Genomic DNA, 14880 nt, shown 5'->3' with positions numbered 1-14880 from the left:
GATTTCCATGCCTCAAGTGATTTTAGGCACCCCTTTGAGTGATTCTAAGTTTTCTCTCTTCTTTCTAATTTTGCAAGCACCCATTGTATTCATCAAAAGATCATGATTTTTTAACTAAAAAAAGTTTGTTTAACCTTTCTAAAGGCCCTGATTTGAGTCAGGCATGCTTTCTTCAAGTTTATGTTTAAATCTGAATTTTCCTGCTTTGACAGTTTTGTACTTTCGTGCCAAACAATGTCAGATTGCTCTCACACTTGGACACCCCCGTAGACTGTATAACCTTTCATCATATCAAATATCATCTCAGAATTCCATCTAGAACCCTAGAATCTATGATTTTTTAAAGTTTTCTCCACATCTTAGAGTTTATCATTTTGTACAAGAATACTGCAAACCATACCAAACTCGGCCACCCCTTTCATCTGTCCAGGACAAATTTACATATGGAATTAATTCCAATCCTAGCCATATTTTCCTAAATTTGAAACATTTCACAATTTTGGGACAAATTTGCAATTCTTGCAATTAAGTCTCAAACCTTTCTAACTTAACCAATCCTTTAGTCTTGAAATCATCTCTAGATCCATCCTAACCCTCCTAGGTTCATCCTTCAGTTATTCAACTTGTACATCAAATGGTATCAAAGTAAGCAATCCTACATCACCTATTAAATCTCTTACTGATTAAAAAGAATAAATAGGGAAACATTGTTCTGGGCACGATTGTAACTATTGTTTTAATTTCAACATTCATGTTTTCTCTGTTGTAGTTTGTGTATTTGCTGTTTGGAGAGGCTGCTCCTCGCGCCTCTAAGGGGATCTTCTTGTATCTATTCATTATTTTAATGGAATTGATGTTATTTATATAAAAAAAAAAGAATAAATAGACTTAACTCCTAAAAAACCCTTCAATTGTTGTCAAGGTTACTATGTGTAATCTTTTGAGTATATCATGCACTTCAGCTGTTAGGCTTCCTAATTCATGAGAATTGAGGTGGGAGTTCTTACATATATAGTTTCCTAATCAGATCAAGTAGGGAAACCTCCAATTCAGTCCTGCATATATCTCTCGTGTGGAGGAATCCTGTGTGGCTCATCCAATCCATCCATTGAATAGGGACCCTCTGGATTCTCATCCTGTTGTGGTGCTGCCAATATCAGCCCTATACACATCTTTTAATTAGAGTTTTGAGCAACTTAAAATAGGTGTTCAGACTATCAAATTTTTAATTTGAAAGTTCTCCATAAAAGGGGGCTTCTTTGAGCAAGTGGAAAGGTATTTTAGGCTGAAATGTATTCCATGTATGAGGTGATGAAAGAAATCCAGAAACTGCTTTTGAGCCCCAAACTAAGTCGCCACATTGAGTTTCCTGGGTTGTTTTGATTTCTTCACCAAACAACCCAACTAGTAAATGACAAAACAAGAGTGGTCTAGAGACAACTAGATTTCTGGTAAATAAGATTCTCATATAGGAAACTTCAGTTTAGCATTAATGAATAGATGCATGAAGTAGAATGCTTAATAGAATTGCAGGAGAGGCGGTAAACAACACTTATATATGCTTTTCTTTTGTGGACTAGTTAATTGTTTATGCACTGTTGTCAACATTTTGGTTTTGATTATTTCTTTTTAAATAATTTAGCTTCCAGTAAATTGGTGGATAGTTGATACAAACTAAAATGAAACATGCCCCTCTGGCTGATGTTAAGTTGATCTCCAAGCTGTTTTAATACTTTTTAGATGATTTCTCCCTTTTATTTTCCCCCCAAAAAGGTAATTTCTATTGTACTGGAAATTTTTGGTGCCTTAAAACTTTAACCAAATCTGAAACCCACATGTATTTGAAAGAATACTAGTTGATTGGTTACTAATTGGATGATGCATACCACACCAGTTGATTGCTTATCAGCTTTTTGGGTGCCATACCTCTTTGGTGCCATGTTCAAACTCAAAAAAAAAAAAAATTCTTATTTGACATTATTGAGACTGTTATCCACATTGACGCTTAACAAAACTCTTCCCGTTTTGTTAATGTACATCTCACAATCATAGATATTCTACTTCTACATGTTTTCTTTACCTTCTATTGCAATTACTACTTTTGGCAAATTTTGGACTCTAGTTGTTTACGCTTTTCTCTTTTTAGTATTTCTTAATTTTATTTTGCCCTTTAATTTGTAGTCATGGGTTTCACTTGAATACCATCAAATAGATAGCAGTATCTCACGTGGATATCAGCAAAAAATGGTGGCACGAGAAAGTTCTCCAATACAATTCTCTATGAACTCGTATGTCCTTTCATTAACTGATTAGGATAGAAATGCTTGGTATTATGTGTCAATTTGAGCTGTGGTCTTATTATTTTTATGTCTATTTGTTCAGAAGACATTGGTTATGCTAACCGGTTTGAATTTTTAAATTTCTATTGTGATTTAAGGTATGACTATCTCAACTCTTTATGTCCTGGAACATCTAGCGACAACAACAGAGTCAAGGGTCCTTCAAGAAGGTAAGTCATTCTGGTTATTGGTTATTGTGTATTGGTTCTAGTGGAATATCGCACGTATGAGATGCTGTAATAAAACCTCATTTTGTTCAATCTGGATTGTATAATCTATCGAGCTCTTTTTTTAATGGAAATGTATGTATTATATTATCAGCTAACAGTAGAGCTTCCTTTTGGTTGGAGATGTATCAATGATTGCATTTCTTAATTTTGTAGTAATGAATTTACCCTTTTCAATAAAAAAATGTCAATGATTGCACAATTGTATGTAGTAGGAAGGAGTTAGGAAGATTGAGAGTATTGGAGTGGGTAGTAGTAGGTTGGGGCTTAGAAACTCAGGCTTGTTGAGGAAATGGCTATGGAGATTCCCAATTGAGTTGGATAAGTTTTGGCATAATGTAGTGGATAGCATCCATGGGTTGCATCTTGCATGCTAATATTTGGGATGCTGGTTTAAATGCAAGAGCCTCTTTCTTCTCTCAATTTTTTTTTATTAGTAAAATATTTTTTTATTAATCAATAAATATCCATTGATACAAGCATCCCTTAAAGAGGCACGAGGTGCTAGCTCTCCCAACAAACAGAAAAGTTACACATGAAAGCCATTACTGCTTTGCTCCCCATTTTTGTGTCATTTTCATTCTGATGTTTAATCTACAGATAGAACTATGTTTTGGGAAGGCCTGTGATGGGGGAGAAAGCCTCTTCCTTGTCTCAGTTTACTTCTTTGATTAATGGAATTTCATGGGACTTGGGTTTTAGGAGGGGCCTTAGGGATTGTAAAACATGTACTGTAACCTGATTGCAGAATTTGATTTGTTAACTCCATAGTGACAGAGACCCCATTTTTAGAGTCTTGTCTCATCCCACCCCCTCCCAAACCTTGCAGACTTTTTCAATGAATGAAGTTTGGAGTAGGTTGGTGCCACCCAAAATTAAGACCTTCTCTTGAGAGGTTTACCACCAAGAATACACATGTGAAATGCTTCAAAGAAGAAAACCTTCTTGATGCTCGTCTCCATTATATCTTCTTTCTTTGTAATGTCTGTTTGCCACCTATCGATCTCTTGCCAATTTGTTGTTAGCATTAGGGAGTGGTTCTATGCTCTTTTTGGGTGCAGGTGGTATGCTCTAGCAGACTTGGAATCTTTTCTCAGAGGCTCCTTTTTTCCTCATTCTTCTCTTCTTCCTTAGACATTTGGGCTTTGTAGTTTGGTGTGTTTCCCCCTGTTTTGTTGTTTACGTTTACCTTTTCTGTACCTTGTTCTTCTTTATTGAATAAATTTTAATTATTTTGAAAAAGGTATGGTATTGTATTAAACCACTAAAAGAAAGAAGATGTACAATCTGCCCCAATTCCCTGTACAATGAGAAAACTGTACTCAAGGAAACCCCAAAATCTCAAAACACAACTAATAAGCCTTTAGGCATTTACAGATAAAACTATCCAAAAATAAACTCTTTGTCAAAAAAAGAAACTGTATGCCTAGATTTAAAAAGTGAGTGATTAGCCAACCATGAATACAGCATGCCCATTTTTATTTATTTATTGAATAAATTTTATTTTTTACTTATCTTCAATATAAAGATCAACCAGATACCCAACTAAATATCATGCCCCCTCACACACGTGTGGCAGGTCCTTAGCGATACAAGAGATGGATTGATGTTCTTGTATTCTTTTTCTTTTTCCCTGACATCTTTTTTCTTGTTAATATCTCATCTCTTGTCACTTCATTTTTATTCATTGCATTCTTTCTTGATCCGACGTTCTGAATGTTTTTTCTTTCTCCTATGTCTTCTTGCTGAAATCGCAATTCAACATTATTACAATGTATTTCATCTTTCTTTCTTAATTTCTACTTCTAAGTATTTCTTCTTATTCTAAATTCCTATATGCTGCTGCATATCAATTGCTCTGCCATCTTATGGTATCCTGAGTGTGCACTGCAAGTTGATTTGCTGCTCCTCACATTTTTGGATAAAAGAAACGAGGAAGTCACTATTTATGTTCGTCATCATCATCATCAACATCATCCATGCCTTATCCCAACTATATGGGGTCGGCTACATGAACTCACTATTTATGGTGCCAACTCCAAATAGCTCTGGGATAAGGTCTACTTGAAGCTTGACTTCTGGACTGATTTTTTTTCTTTTTTGATAATTCCTCTGGACTGAGTATGTTGTTCAGATGAATTATCGTTTCTGATAAAAAAAGGGGCAAATTTCTTAAACTACCCTCACTGTTTAGCTAATTGACTATGGTGGCGTTTGATAAATCTGAAATTTCAGATCTGAAAAGTTAAAAATATATATATTGTCTGAAATCTGAAAAGAAGCATAGGTGCTTTTCTACTTTTTAGAGGCTTTGAATTCATAAGTTTGTTTTTGTTGGATCAACCCTTTACCATCTGAAATTCACTGATTTTACTATTTTACCCCTAAAACATACTATTTGGAAATGTCGAGTTCAATTTGCATTATCTCATAAAAAAATTTTTTCAACCTCAAAATATTATTGAAACAATACAAATAAAAAATAATAAATTAATAGTTAAAAATTACTAATTAATAAATGAAACGATTAAAATAAAAAAATAATGACTACAAAAATATTAAAATAATTAATAAACGCAAATAAAAATTAAAAAATAATTAATGTTTAGTAAAAATAATTAAACTAATTAGTAATTGGTAAAAATAATTTATAATAATAATATTTATTATTATTATTATTATTACTCATTGAACTGCCGCTACAACATTAATAAATAACACAAGTAAAATTAAAAAAAATAATGTTTAATAAAAATATTAAAATAATTAATAATTAGTAAAAATAATTCATAATTAATAATTATTATTATTATTACTCATCGAACCGCCACTGTAAGTTGCAGCGGCAGTGGCGGGAAGACAGGATAGAGAGAGAGAGAACATATTCAGTCCCTCCCCTGACATGATTTGAAGTCTGAACAATTGTCATAAGCATTCTTCCCTGACATACTCAGTCCCTCCCGTCTTCGCTGTCATAAGCATGCCACCCTGACATGATTTAAAGTCTGAACAATTGTCGTGCGACCCACCAACTCTGTTTTTATTCGGTGCAGCAATCTTGCCGGTATCGTTTCTCGGAGACTCTCTCGCTCTCTTTCTTTCTCCCCCCTCCCATGTGACTCCTCCTCCCTCCTCTGAAAAGCCGGATCTGAAAACCAGCGTAGCATTCCCGCTCACAGGTGGTGATTCTTGTCTAGCTTACAGAAGAGGGACGAAGGGTCTCTCTCTCCTGTGTGTCTCCTCCTCCCTCCTTTGAAATGCTGAATCTGAAAACCGGCGTAACATTCCTGCTGACAGGCAGTGATTCTTGCCTGCTTTACAGAAGAGGGGCAAAGGGTAATATTGCGTTTTAGAAAAATTTTATACGTCACGTGGTGTCACATGTGTATGGATCTTGATGGAACATTAATGGACACTAACGACAGGGATAGAGCTAGTCAATTGTTAGAAACAGTAGGGGTGGTTTAAGACAATAGTTCAATAGTGAGGGTAAAGTTAGTCAATTAGCTAAACAGTAAGGGTGGTTTAAGAAATTTGCCTAAAATGTTGTTCAGATGGATTCTCAAATCAGCTTGTGGTTGACAGACAGTCTTGTTAGAGGTCTGGTTATGACAAGTTGCTTATTGGGGGACTGCTTCACTGGAAGTTCTTTTCCTTTATTTTTCTTTGCTCCTTTTGGATGGCCTTTCATTTTGGTTTCTGTGCTTGTAATCTTCATTTTTTTTTCTTATTTTTGTAAAACTTCTGCATCCGACTTTGATCTTCTTTAGTTTCATTACCCTTTTAGTAAGCTGGTAATTATGTTGCAGCTCATGTCAGTTTGTTAGCATTTTGCTCATGATAAAATTGCAGATGTTGGAGATATTGACTTCAAATGTCTCCTATGCTTCTTCCACCCAATTATTTCTGTTATCCTTCTATGGTTCAGAATATGTCTCAAGTGAATGGGTTTTGCTACAGGTTCTTGCTTTCATTGCCACTGGAGGAGAGGTTCAAAATATTCCTTTCCAAGGTTTGTAATCACTTGGAATTCATACTACAGATATGTATTTTATGCTTGTGCCAGAAATGATAGTTGACGTATTTGTAGCTGCTGTGGTTCGTGTTTCTGGCAAGTGAATTATTTGGTGAAATTTGTTAATATTTCTTGTTATTAGAGCATTGTACATTTTGGTTCTCTTATGAAACTGCGACGTTCATCATCATCATATGGGGTCGGCACTATTTAAATTATTAGTGCTTAAATCATTTCTTACTACTACCCCGAGCTCTTCTAGCCCATTCAATGTGTAACAAACCACTTCTTCTAACTAGTGCAGTTGGTCTTCTATGCACGTGCCCAAACCATCTTAGTCTAGTCTCTCTCATTTTATCACCTATTGGAGTTACTATAGGTTCCTATGAATAACTTCATTCCTATTCCTATCCTTTTCAGTTTTTCCATTCATCCGTCTTAGCATTCACATTTCTACCACATTCATTATCTGGACATCTAACATGGTTTGAATCTCTGCCTTTCCTTTCTCTTAGCTTTGCTAGTTTATACATTACTTTTTCTCTTTAGTGCCTAATTTATGGTAAAGCTCATCATATGCCTTACATTTAACTTCATTCACAAGTAGTTATTCTAATTAGTGCTGGTACTCGTTAAAAAAGTTTTTCCCATTGTTCTGATTCTCATGTTGTTTATCTTACTATGACTAATTGAACTTCAAATCTTCTACTAGGCATCTTCTCTATTAATATTGCTTGACCTGGTATTCTGGTTATCATTTTATCCTGATCACTGTTTCCTCATTATAGGGCACTCAAGTGTATCGCTTCACTGCCCTTAAGCACTTTGCCCCTGATAAATCCGATGAAGATCTTTTAGCAGTCCTTCAGGGATATGCTGATTTAGTACAGGGATTGTGGGTCACAAAAAGTGCTTTGTTATGTGAAGGAGTTCAAGCTTTAGCTAGAGACTATGTTCTTCTTTGTTTTAGCAAGGGGCCACTAATCAGCTATGAAAAGCTAAATGAGACAGGACTTTCCAGAGATATTTTGAAGCGTGTTTTGAATTCATTGGCTATTGAAAGGCCTTCTTTCAAAGACTGGAAATTTAAAGAGCCTACAGATATGTTGTTTACAAAAAATTTCCCAGATATAGTGAGGGAACAACAACACCGTTGGGAAATTCGAGAAAAGAAGATCAAAGACTTAATGCACCGACCTGTGAAAGGTGGACCCACAATGAAGCAAAATATAACTAATAGACCTAGAACTTCTTCTAATGCTGATCAAAGTGCAAAGGTCAATGTCAATGGAACACTTGGCTGTGGGACAGTAACCATGTCAGATGAAACTCGCGAAGCTCTGCCAAAGGCTCTGCGGGAACTTTTTCGTATTCACAAGGTTTGCAGGTAAAGTTTATAGTAGTCTTCTGTCTAATGTGCTTATTCGTCATCATCAAGTCTTATGCCATTCCGTTCTGTCTAATGTGTTTATTACCTAGTGAATTTGAAACTTCTATGATTGTTGATTAATTTTGTTCTCTTCATCTTACTTTCCTATGCCTTGAAATCACGTGGTGATGTTCTGTTAATAGCTGAAAGCTGTTTCTGGAGAATACTTGTTACTTGGAATAGTATTTTCATGCATGTAAATTGTATAACTTGAACTTGGGTGCAGACTTTGGACTATTCATTGAATCAGAATTTGCACTTTTACCTAGCCCTAGAGAAGCCTCCATGAGGTTCTTTATTTATTTATTTTCTATATCTGGCTGCTACTTTTGCATGGTCTGAATCCTATTTCTGTCAATGGCATAAACTTTGTCTATTTAAAATCATCTCCAAGATATGGAGCTACTACCATGGTGTTTTGCTAGAAGCAGACAAATCTTGGGCCAGCTTCTAAGTGTGTGAAGATCTGAATATGTCAGGAAAAAAGCAGTTTCATTTGCGAACTGGATTTATAAAAGGCATATGATTATGTGGGATTGGTCTTTCCTTTTCATGAGATACAAATTTGGATTTGGTTCTAGATGGAAAACAAATGAGAATGTACTGAGTTGATGCGGGACAAGGAGAGAGTCTTATGGTGCACATATTGGGTAAAGAAAGGATTAAGGATCTAAGTTATTAGAGAAAAAAAGGTTTAGTTATGAAGTAGGTAAGAAAAATATAGGATAGGGAGATAACAAAAGAAGATATCACACCTTAGTAGAATATAGAAGGAAAAGAAGACACATGTAAAAAAAACTCAATTCAGTGCTTGTTCCAAAAAAAAGATTAGCTACTAATATGGTTGTGAAGGTGACACCTAGGCAACCAAGCGCCCATGGGGGGTTGCTTCGCGTATGCACCTAACTTTTTTGTACAAAGTGTTATATAATATTTTTATAATTTTCTTTTCTAAGATTATAATAATAGGATGGACATTATTACACTAAGTTATTCATTTTGTGGTTTTATATACTAGTTTCTGTTTGTTAGGGTTTAATCAACAAAATGTTAGTTTATGCCATCTTGAACCCTTGAAGGCATCAAAACTGAACTGATGGATGAGGAAGAACTTAAAATTTTATCCAATCAACATATTCTTATTCTTCATTTCTTCTTCTTCCACTGTTCTTATCTTTTCCTAGGAAGGGGCAGGGGGTACCAAAATAGTGATCTTAATGAGACAAGTAGCTCTTTTATCTGATACAATATGGCTGATCAAGTTTAGTTCACATAATTAATATTTAAAGAGTAATGATTTCATACAAGTTCTACTCATGAATTATATTGGGATCTACCATTAACCTGATATATATTGTATACTGGCAGCTTACAATTGATTTGCCAAGGTCTGCGGGATCTGGCTGTTTCAAAAAATAATAAGGCACATGCTAGAGCTGCAGTAGCTGCAGCACAAGGTGTTTCTGCCCCTCTACCCGAGCTCCAGGCTGTCATAGATCAAGTTGCAATAAATGTCCATGGTGTCTATGTTCTAAAGTCATCAGAGGAGCATCCAGAACTTGATCCATTGAGGTAGTTTTCATCAATTATTCACCTACGTGTTAGAAAATGAATTCATCCTAATATTTGATCTTAGACTTATCCATTGCAGGAATGTTGTTATTAATCTATTCTGTGCCAAGGGACCTAATGCATGCCTGAAAAGGGAAGAAATTTTTGAAGCTGCCAAGATTGCACTTGAAAGGACCATCACACCTAATGAGTTGATGAAGGTCCGAGAGGAAACTACTTACTCTTCTTCTTAACATATTCTTTCCTATTTAAGTTGACATCTACTTTATTTTTATGAGGAAAAGACTACTTATTTTATCCAATATATTTGCAATATTGGGTTATCTGGATATTATGATTTTGTTATTGAAATAAATTAAACAATGAATTACTTTAAATTCCAGGATTAGACATTCTTTCTCAATGTAAATTCAAGTTGAACATAAGAAACCATCAAGAAACTTGAGCTAGGCCCTGTTTGCTTTTCGGGAAGTTGCTTACCCAAGTAATTGCACTTACCCGGGTAAGTATTTCTAAGTAAGTGCATTTACCCATGTGCTTTTGTTTCCCTGGTAAATAAGACAATGATGTTTTAGTCATAAAAGGGCACAATTAAAAGGGGTAATTTTGTCCCATCCAAATGTTGGCAACTTCCCCCATGTGGGAAAGTTAACTTACCCACTTGGGACTTGGGAGATGGGTATTACTTACCCGGGTAAGTGATACCCAGGGAAAATAAATTTTCTGTGGACCCTACATAAATCTGAAAAAAGAACATGTGTATCTTGGTCAATGGGAACCAAAATCCCATTGACCTTACTTTCCCCCCCCCTCAAAATCCAAAAAAAAAAAATGAATGGGCCCCTAATTTAACCAGAAAATGCCACATCACCAGCTCAACAAAACCTTCTGCTAGATACTTAGAACTATGTTGTTATATGTTCTAGATTAAACAATGCTTTTTAAACCTTTGACCCAGATGGTCGGGCCATTTGACCAGTCATCCTCTCACGATTGCATTTGATTCAATCTCAAACCTACTAATCTATTAATTGTTGATTTGGTCAAACAACCAGAAGTTGAATTCTTGAATTGTTTGAACCCATTCATCAGGAAATGGTTCAGTGATCAGAAAAATATTAAAACCCATTAGAGAACAGCAACAGGAAGTGTTAAAATCTGAGGTGAAACTGTATAGTTGAAGCTGGAACAAGGAACAACCCCACTTTTAGGGCTGAAATCTCCATTTCTACAAACATGATATGAGGCTTATATAGCTGCCTCCAAGCAAAGTGATGCCCTAACACACACTTTGACAGAAATACCCCCACTTAAGTGACTCACATGACTCAACTTAAAGATAAAAGACTAGGACACTAACAAGCAACTATAAGTCCATATAAAGTTACATAGCTCAAGAAAATAAGAAGCAATGCTGAATAGCTAACGTGGCCTCCCCAGGAACCCACTGCTAGCAAGGTCACATGTGGGCCCTACATGCTCCTGCATCATTCAGACTGTTACTTTACTTTTCCCCTTTGAATAAATATAAAAAAAACTTCATTCATGTTGAGTTATCTTAAATATTAAAAAAATGGTATTCAGGTTCAGGTATTAACTAAGGAGCAGGTCAATAAACAAGAAGGGTGTTTAGTGTAAGGAGGAAGATGAGGAGGGGGTGGTAGCAAATAAATGAAAGCAGCTAGTCCACCTGGGGTGGGGTTGGGGGAAACTTACAGTTACATTGTTGAGATGGTTGGTGATGGACAAATAGAGAGGCAATACTGTTAGGTGAGTCACCACCTAATCCCTTTCATTCTCCTCGAAAGGTTTATTGATCTTTGGCTCTACCTTTTATTTGGGGCTTTTGAGCGCATATTATGGTGTGTATCACACTTCGGACTATACAACCTAGATGGTTGAACACTTCTTTTTTTATATTTGGAGAAATGGGTAATGTATTAAAGGAACAAAAGATTTACAAACCCTGCTCAAAAAGAAACTGAAGCAGGGGAAAGAAAAACAAAAGCTGATTACATATCTGAACTAGTTACAAAAAGATTTCTATGATAAAAAAAGAACTGAAAGGTATATCCTTTAGTTGTCTATTCATTGCAGGCCAGGAATAGATTCTTCCCCATAAGCTTTTTAGAATTGTATCCTTCTGAATTGCACTTGTTTTCAAAGATTCTCCTATTTTTCTTTCCAACCAAATAGACCAAATTACTGCTGCCGGGATCACTTCCCACAGAACTTTCCCTCTCTTGGACAGACCCTCAAGCTGCCAACACTCCAACAATGAGATCAGGTCTTTTGGGAAACAGAAATTAATTTCAAACAAGCTTTTCCCCATTGAACTGCCAATTGGAGGAAAACCATCCTCCTGTTCAGTTTTAAAACAGAGATAAAATGATATTGATAAAAAACATACTGATAAAATGATGCAGCATTCATAGTTTTACAGCTTATACTGTCAAAAGGAATTTCCTCTGGTGCAGGGTGCCCGGTTACTACTAAAATCTTTCTTGGAAATCTGAATAAACTTTTTTTATTGGCAACTGCTCACTTTATTAATTGACGATTAAAGAATAAAAAATATGTATGATGTGGGAGGTGCCAAGCACCCCAAAAACCCCAAGATAACATAACTGTCTTGCCCAATTCATTTTAGCTTTACAAGCCTGTGGATTAATAGTCTCTAGTATTAAACTCTAATACAATTGCTCCTTGTCCACCCCTTGCTTTGCTAGAGAATCTGCAATACCATTTTCTGCCCTTTGGGGGAACCTAAAAAAGGCTTCCTCTTATGACAAATATTTGTTCTTGCATGTACACCTTTGAGAATTAGATTACCATTAGGAGGTGAAAAGAACTTTTCTGAAAATGCTTAGTTGATTTTATTTAGGAGCTAAACTTGTTGAATGACCATCCTCTTTTTAAGTTTTTGCTTTACTGGCCGCCACTTAAAGGGCAGACTTGTAATTAGCACAATTGATTAAGATTACTAAAGGATTAGTGAAGGGAGAGATGTATCCATTGAACTTTCCTCTCCTTTCTCCATCTCCTTCTATTCTACTGTAACCTTCTTTTCTCTCTCACTTTTCTTATTTTTTTATCAGTTTTATATCAGATTTGAAGGACAGATTCACATCTTGGTACAAGAGCAGCTCTTCCTCCTCTTTTCTTTTTCTTTTTCTTTTTCTTCCCATACACCCTTCGATTAGAAGAGTCTATGGAGAGATAAGTTGCTGATCAATCAGAGGACTATTTGCCTAGTTGGTAGAGGGTTTGGAGAGTTAGAACCTGGCAAAAAAATTGCCAGGAATTGAAGCTGTAATTTTTTTGCCCAAAGCCCTACCCGACTAGAGAGATTTCAAGTTACAGGTTAAGGAGAAGGATTGGGTGTGGTGCTCAGGGCTTGGGAGGTGTAATTTGATCCTCATAAGTGTGTGGTTGAGATTTAAAGAAGGTTTGGAAGCTCTGGTAGGAGTGGCTACTTCTCTCTTCCTTTCCCGACAACCGGGTGTAGTGAAACCCTAGTTTTTGAATCTCCAAGTATTGTACTGACCTCAGTTAGGTCTATAAAGATTGAAAAACTAGTTTTTTTTTTTATTTCCGTTTGATCAATGGAGCAATCTAGAAGTGAAATGAAGCAGATGCCGATACCTGGGGTTGGTTGGTAGATTCCTTTTTTACTGAGTGACCACAATGAACCTAGATGGAACCAATTATCTAGCCTAGGCACAATCCATACGGATTAATATTTGCAGTAGAGGTAAACTAGGGTATCTCATAGATAGTAAGGTGACTGCAAAGACAGGCCCTGCATATGAGAAATGGATGTAGGAGAATTACACAGTGATTGGGTGACTAGTCAACTCTATGTAGCCTCATATAAGTCAGCATTACCTCTGAATGACCTAAACCAAGGAGATTTGGGAAAGTGTTACAGAAACATATTCACAAAAGTTAAATGTTGCAAGAGCCTATAAGTTGAAGAGTGATGTGAACAATCTGAGATAGGGGACAAGAGTGTAGTAGTTTATTACTCCATGTTGAAGTCACTATGGCAGGAAATTGATGTTATGGAGACAATTCTATGGGAGATTACTAAAGATGCAAAGACATTTAGAAAACTGGTGGAACAAAACAAGGTGTTTGAGTTTCTCACAGGACTCAACCCTAAGTTCGACATTACTAGACAGATCATCCTGGCCAAAGATGAGGTCACTCTTGCTCAAGCATATGCCATGGTAAGTAGTGAAGAGAGTAGGCGGCAAGTATAATTACAGGTACTACCTACAGAACACTTTACACATGCTGGAATAAAGCCTTAGGGACCAATTGAGAAGAAGGAAGTAATATATGAATACTGCAAGTGACCATACTTTTCAAACTCTGCCTTACTAAGACCATTGCTTTAAGAAATTGAATAACAACACCTAAGAAAGCTGAATGCAAGTGACCATTGCAGCTGGAATTGTCTTCCACATTAGCTTCCCTCTCTTACTAAGACCTTTCAGCTTCCAGGAACACAAGTGATCCTTAACTAATCTCGGCCAGACCCAGTTAGCACCCAAAGCTTTAAGAAAATGCAGCCAAATCTGTAGAGAAAATGGACAATGAAGACAAAGGTGCTCCGTAGATTCTTCAGCGGTCCCACAAAGCACACAACTTGCACCCAGAATTGGAATACCCCTTCTCAACAAGTTAGACCTGGAAAGACATTTATCAAGGGTCATCGTCCAGACCAGAAAGTTGGCTTTTGAAGGGCTCAGAGGGTTCCAAATCTGCCCACCAGGAAACTCAGAACCTCCCACATTATCTAACTTATCAGCCATAGATTTCACAGAAAACACCCCATCCAGCTTCCATTTCCAGCACCACAAATCCTCCCCCAGCACATCAATCTTCTGAACAAGAAGCAGAGACATCAGCTCCAAGAAATCATCCAATTTCCAATCAAACAAATTCCTCCTTAAGAGAGGGGACCAAGACACTGAATTCTCATTCAATGATAAGTAATCAGCCACAGTAGCCTCCTGATTGACTGCACATCTGAAAAGGTGGGGGAAGGAACTAGCAAGGGGGTTATCTAAACACCATTTGTCTTTCCAGAATTTTGTTCTGTCTCCTTTGTCCACACACACTGAAATCCCTTCCCCGAAAATAAGAAAGTACCTCATAATTCCTTTCCAGAGAGAGTTGCCCCAATTTGGAGGGGGATCTCTCGTTCTCCAATTTCCCTAATCAACCCCATATTTTTCAGCAATGAGAGATCTCCACCACGCATTCCTTTCAACTGAGAACCTCCAAATC

At 36.5% G+C, this 14880-nt stretch overlaps 1 protein-coding gene across 2 annotated transcripts in view; it reads left to right on the top strand.

Moving 5' to 3' along the window:
- The window catches only part of LOC104595743 (SIN-like family protein), a 42638-nt gene that overhangs the window by 16955 nt on the left and 10803 nt on the right, over positions 1-14880 (top strand). For both annotated transcript variants that reach the window (XR_016076234.1, XM_088887710.1), the window contains exons 7-12: positions 2182-2288; positions 2438-2509; positions 6527-6578; positions 7370-7968; positions 9379-9582; positions 9662-9782. Coding sequence is in view for 1 of the 2 variants with exons in the window: in XM_088887710.1 (XP_088743836.1) it covers positions 2182-2288; positions 2438-2509; positions 6527-6578; positions 7370-7968; positions 9379-9582; positions 9662-9782 (1155 nt within the window). In the remaining variant the exon portion in view is untranslated. The remainder of the gene's footprint in view (positions 1-2181; positions 2289-2437; positions 2510-6526; positions 6579-7369; positions 7969-9378; positions 9583-9661; positions 9783-14880) is intronic.

Source organism: Nelumbo nucifera, chromosome 5 (assembly GCF_055504915.1).
Source record: "Nelumbo nucifera cultivar China Antique chromosome 5, China Antique-T2T, whole genome shotgun sequence".
Taxonomy (NCBI): domain Eukaryota; kingdom Viridiplantae; phylum Streptophyta; class Magnoliopsida; order Proteales; family Nelumbonaceae; genus Nelumbo; species Nelumbo nucifera.
Note: the sequence above shows the minus strand (reverse complement) of the source record. Positions and strands in the feature narration are given on the sequence as shown.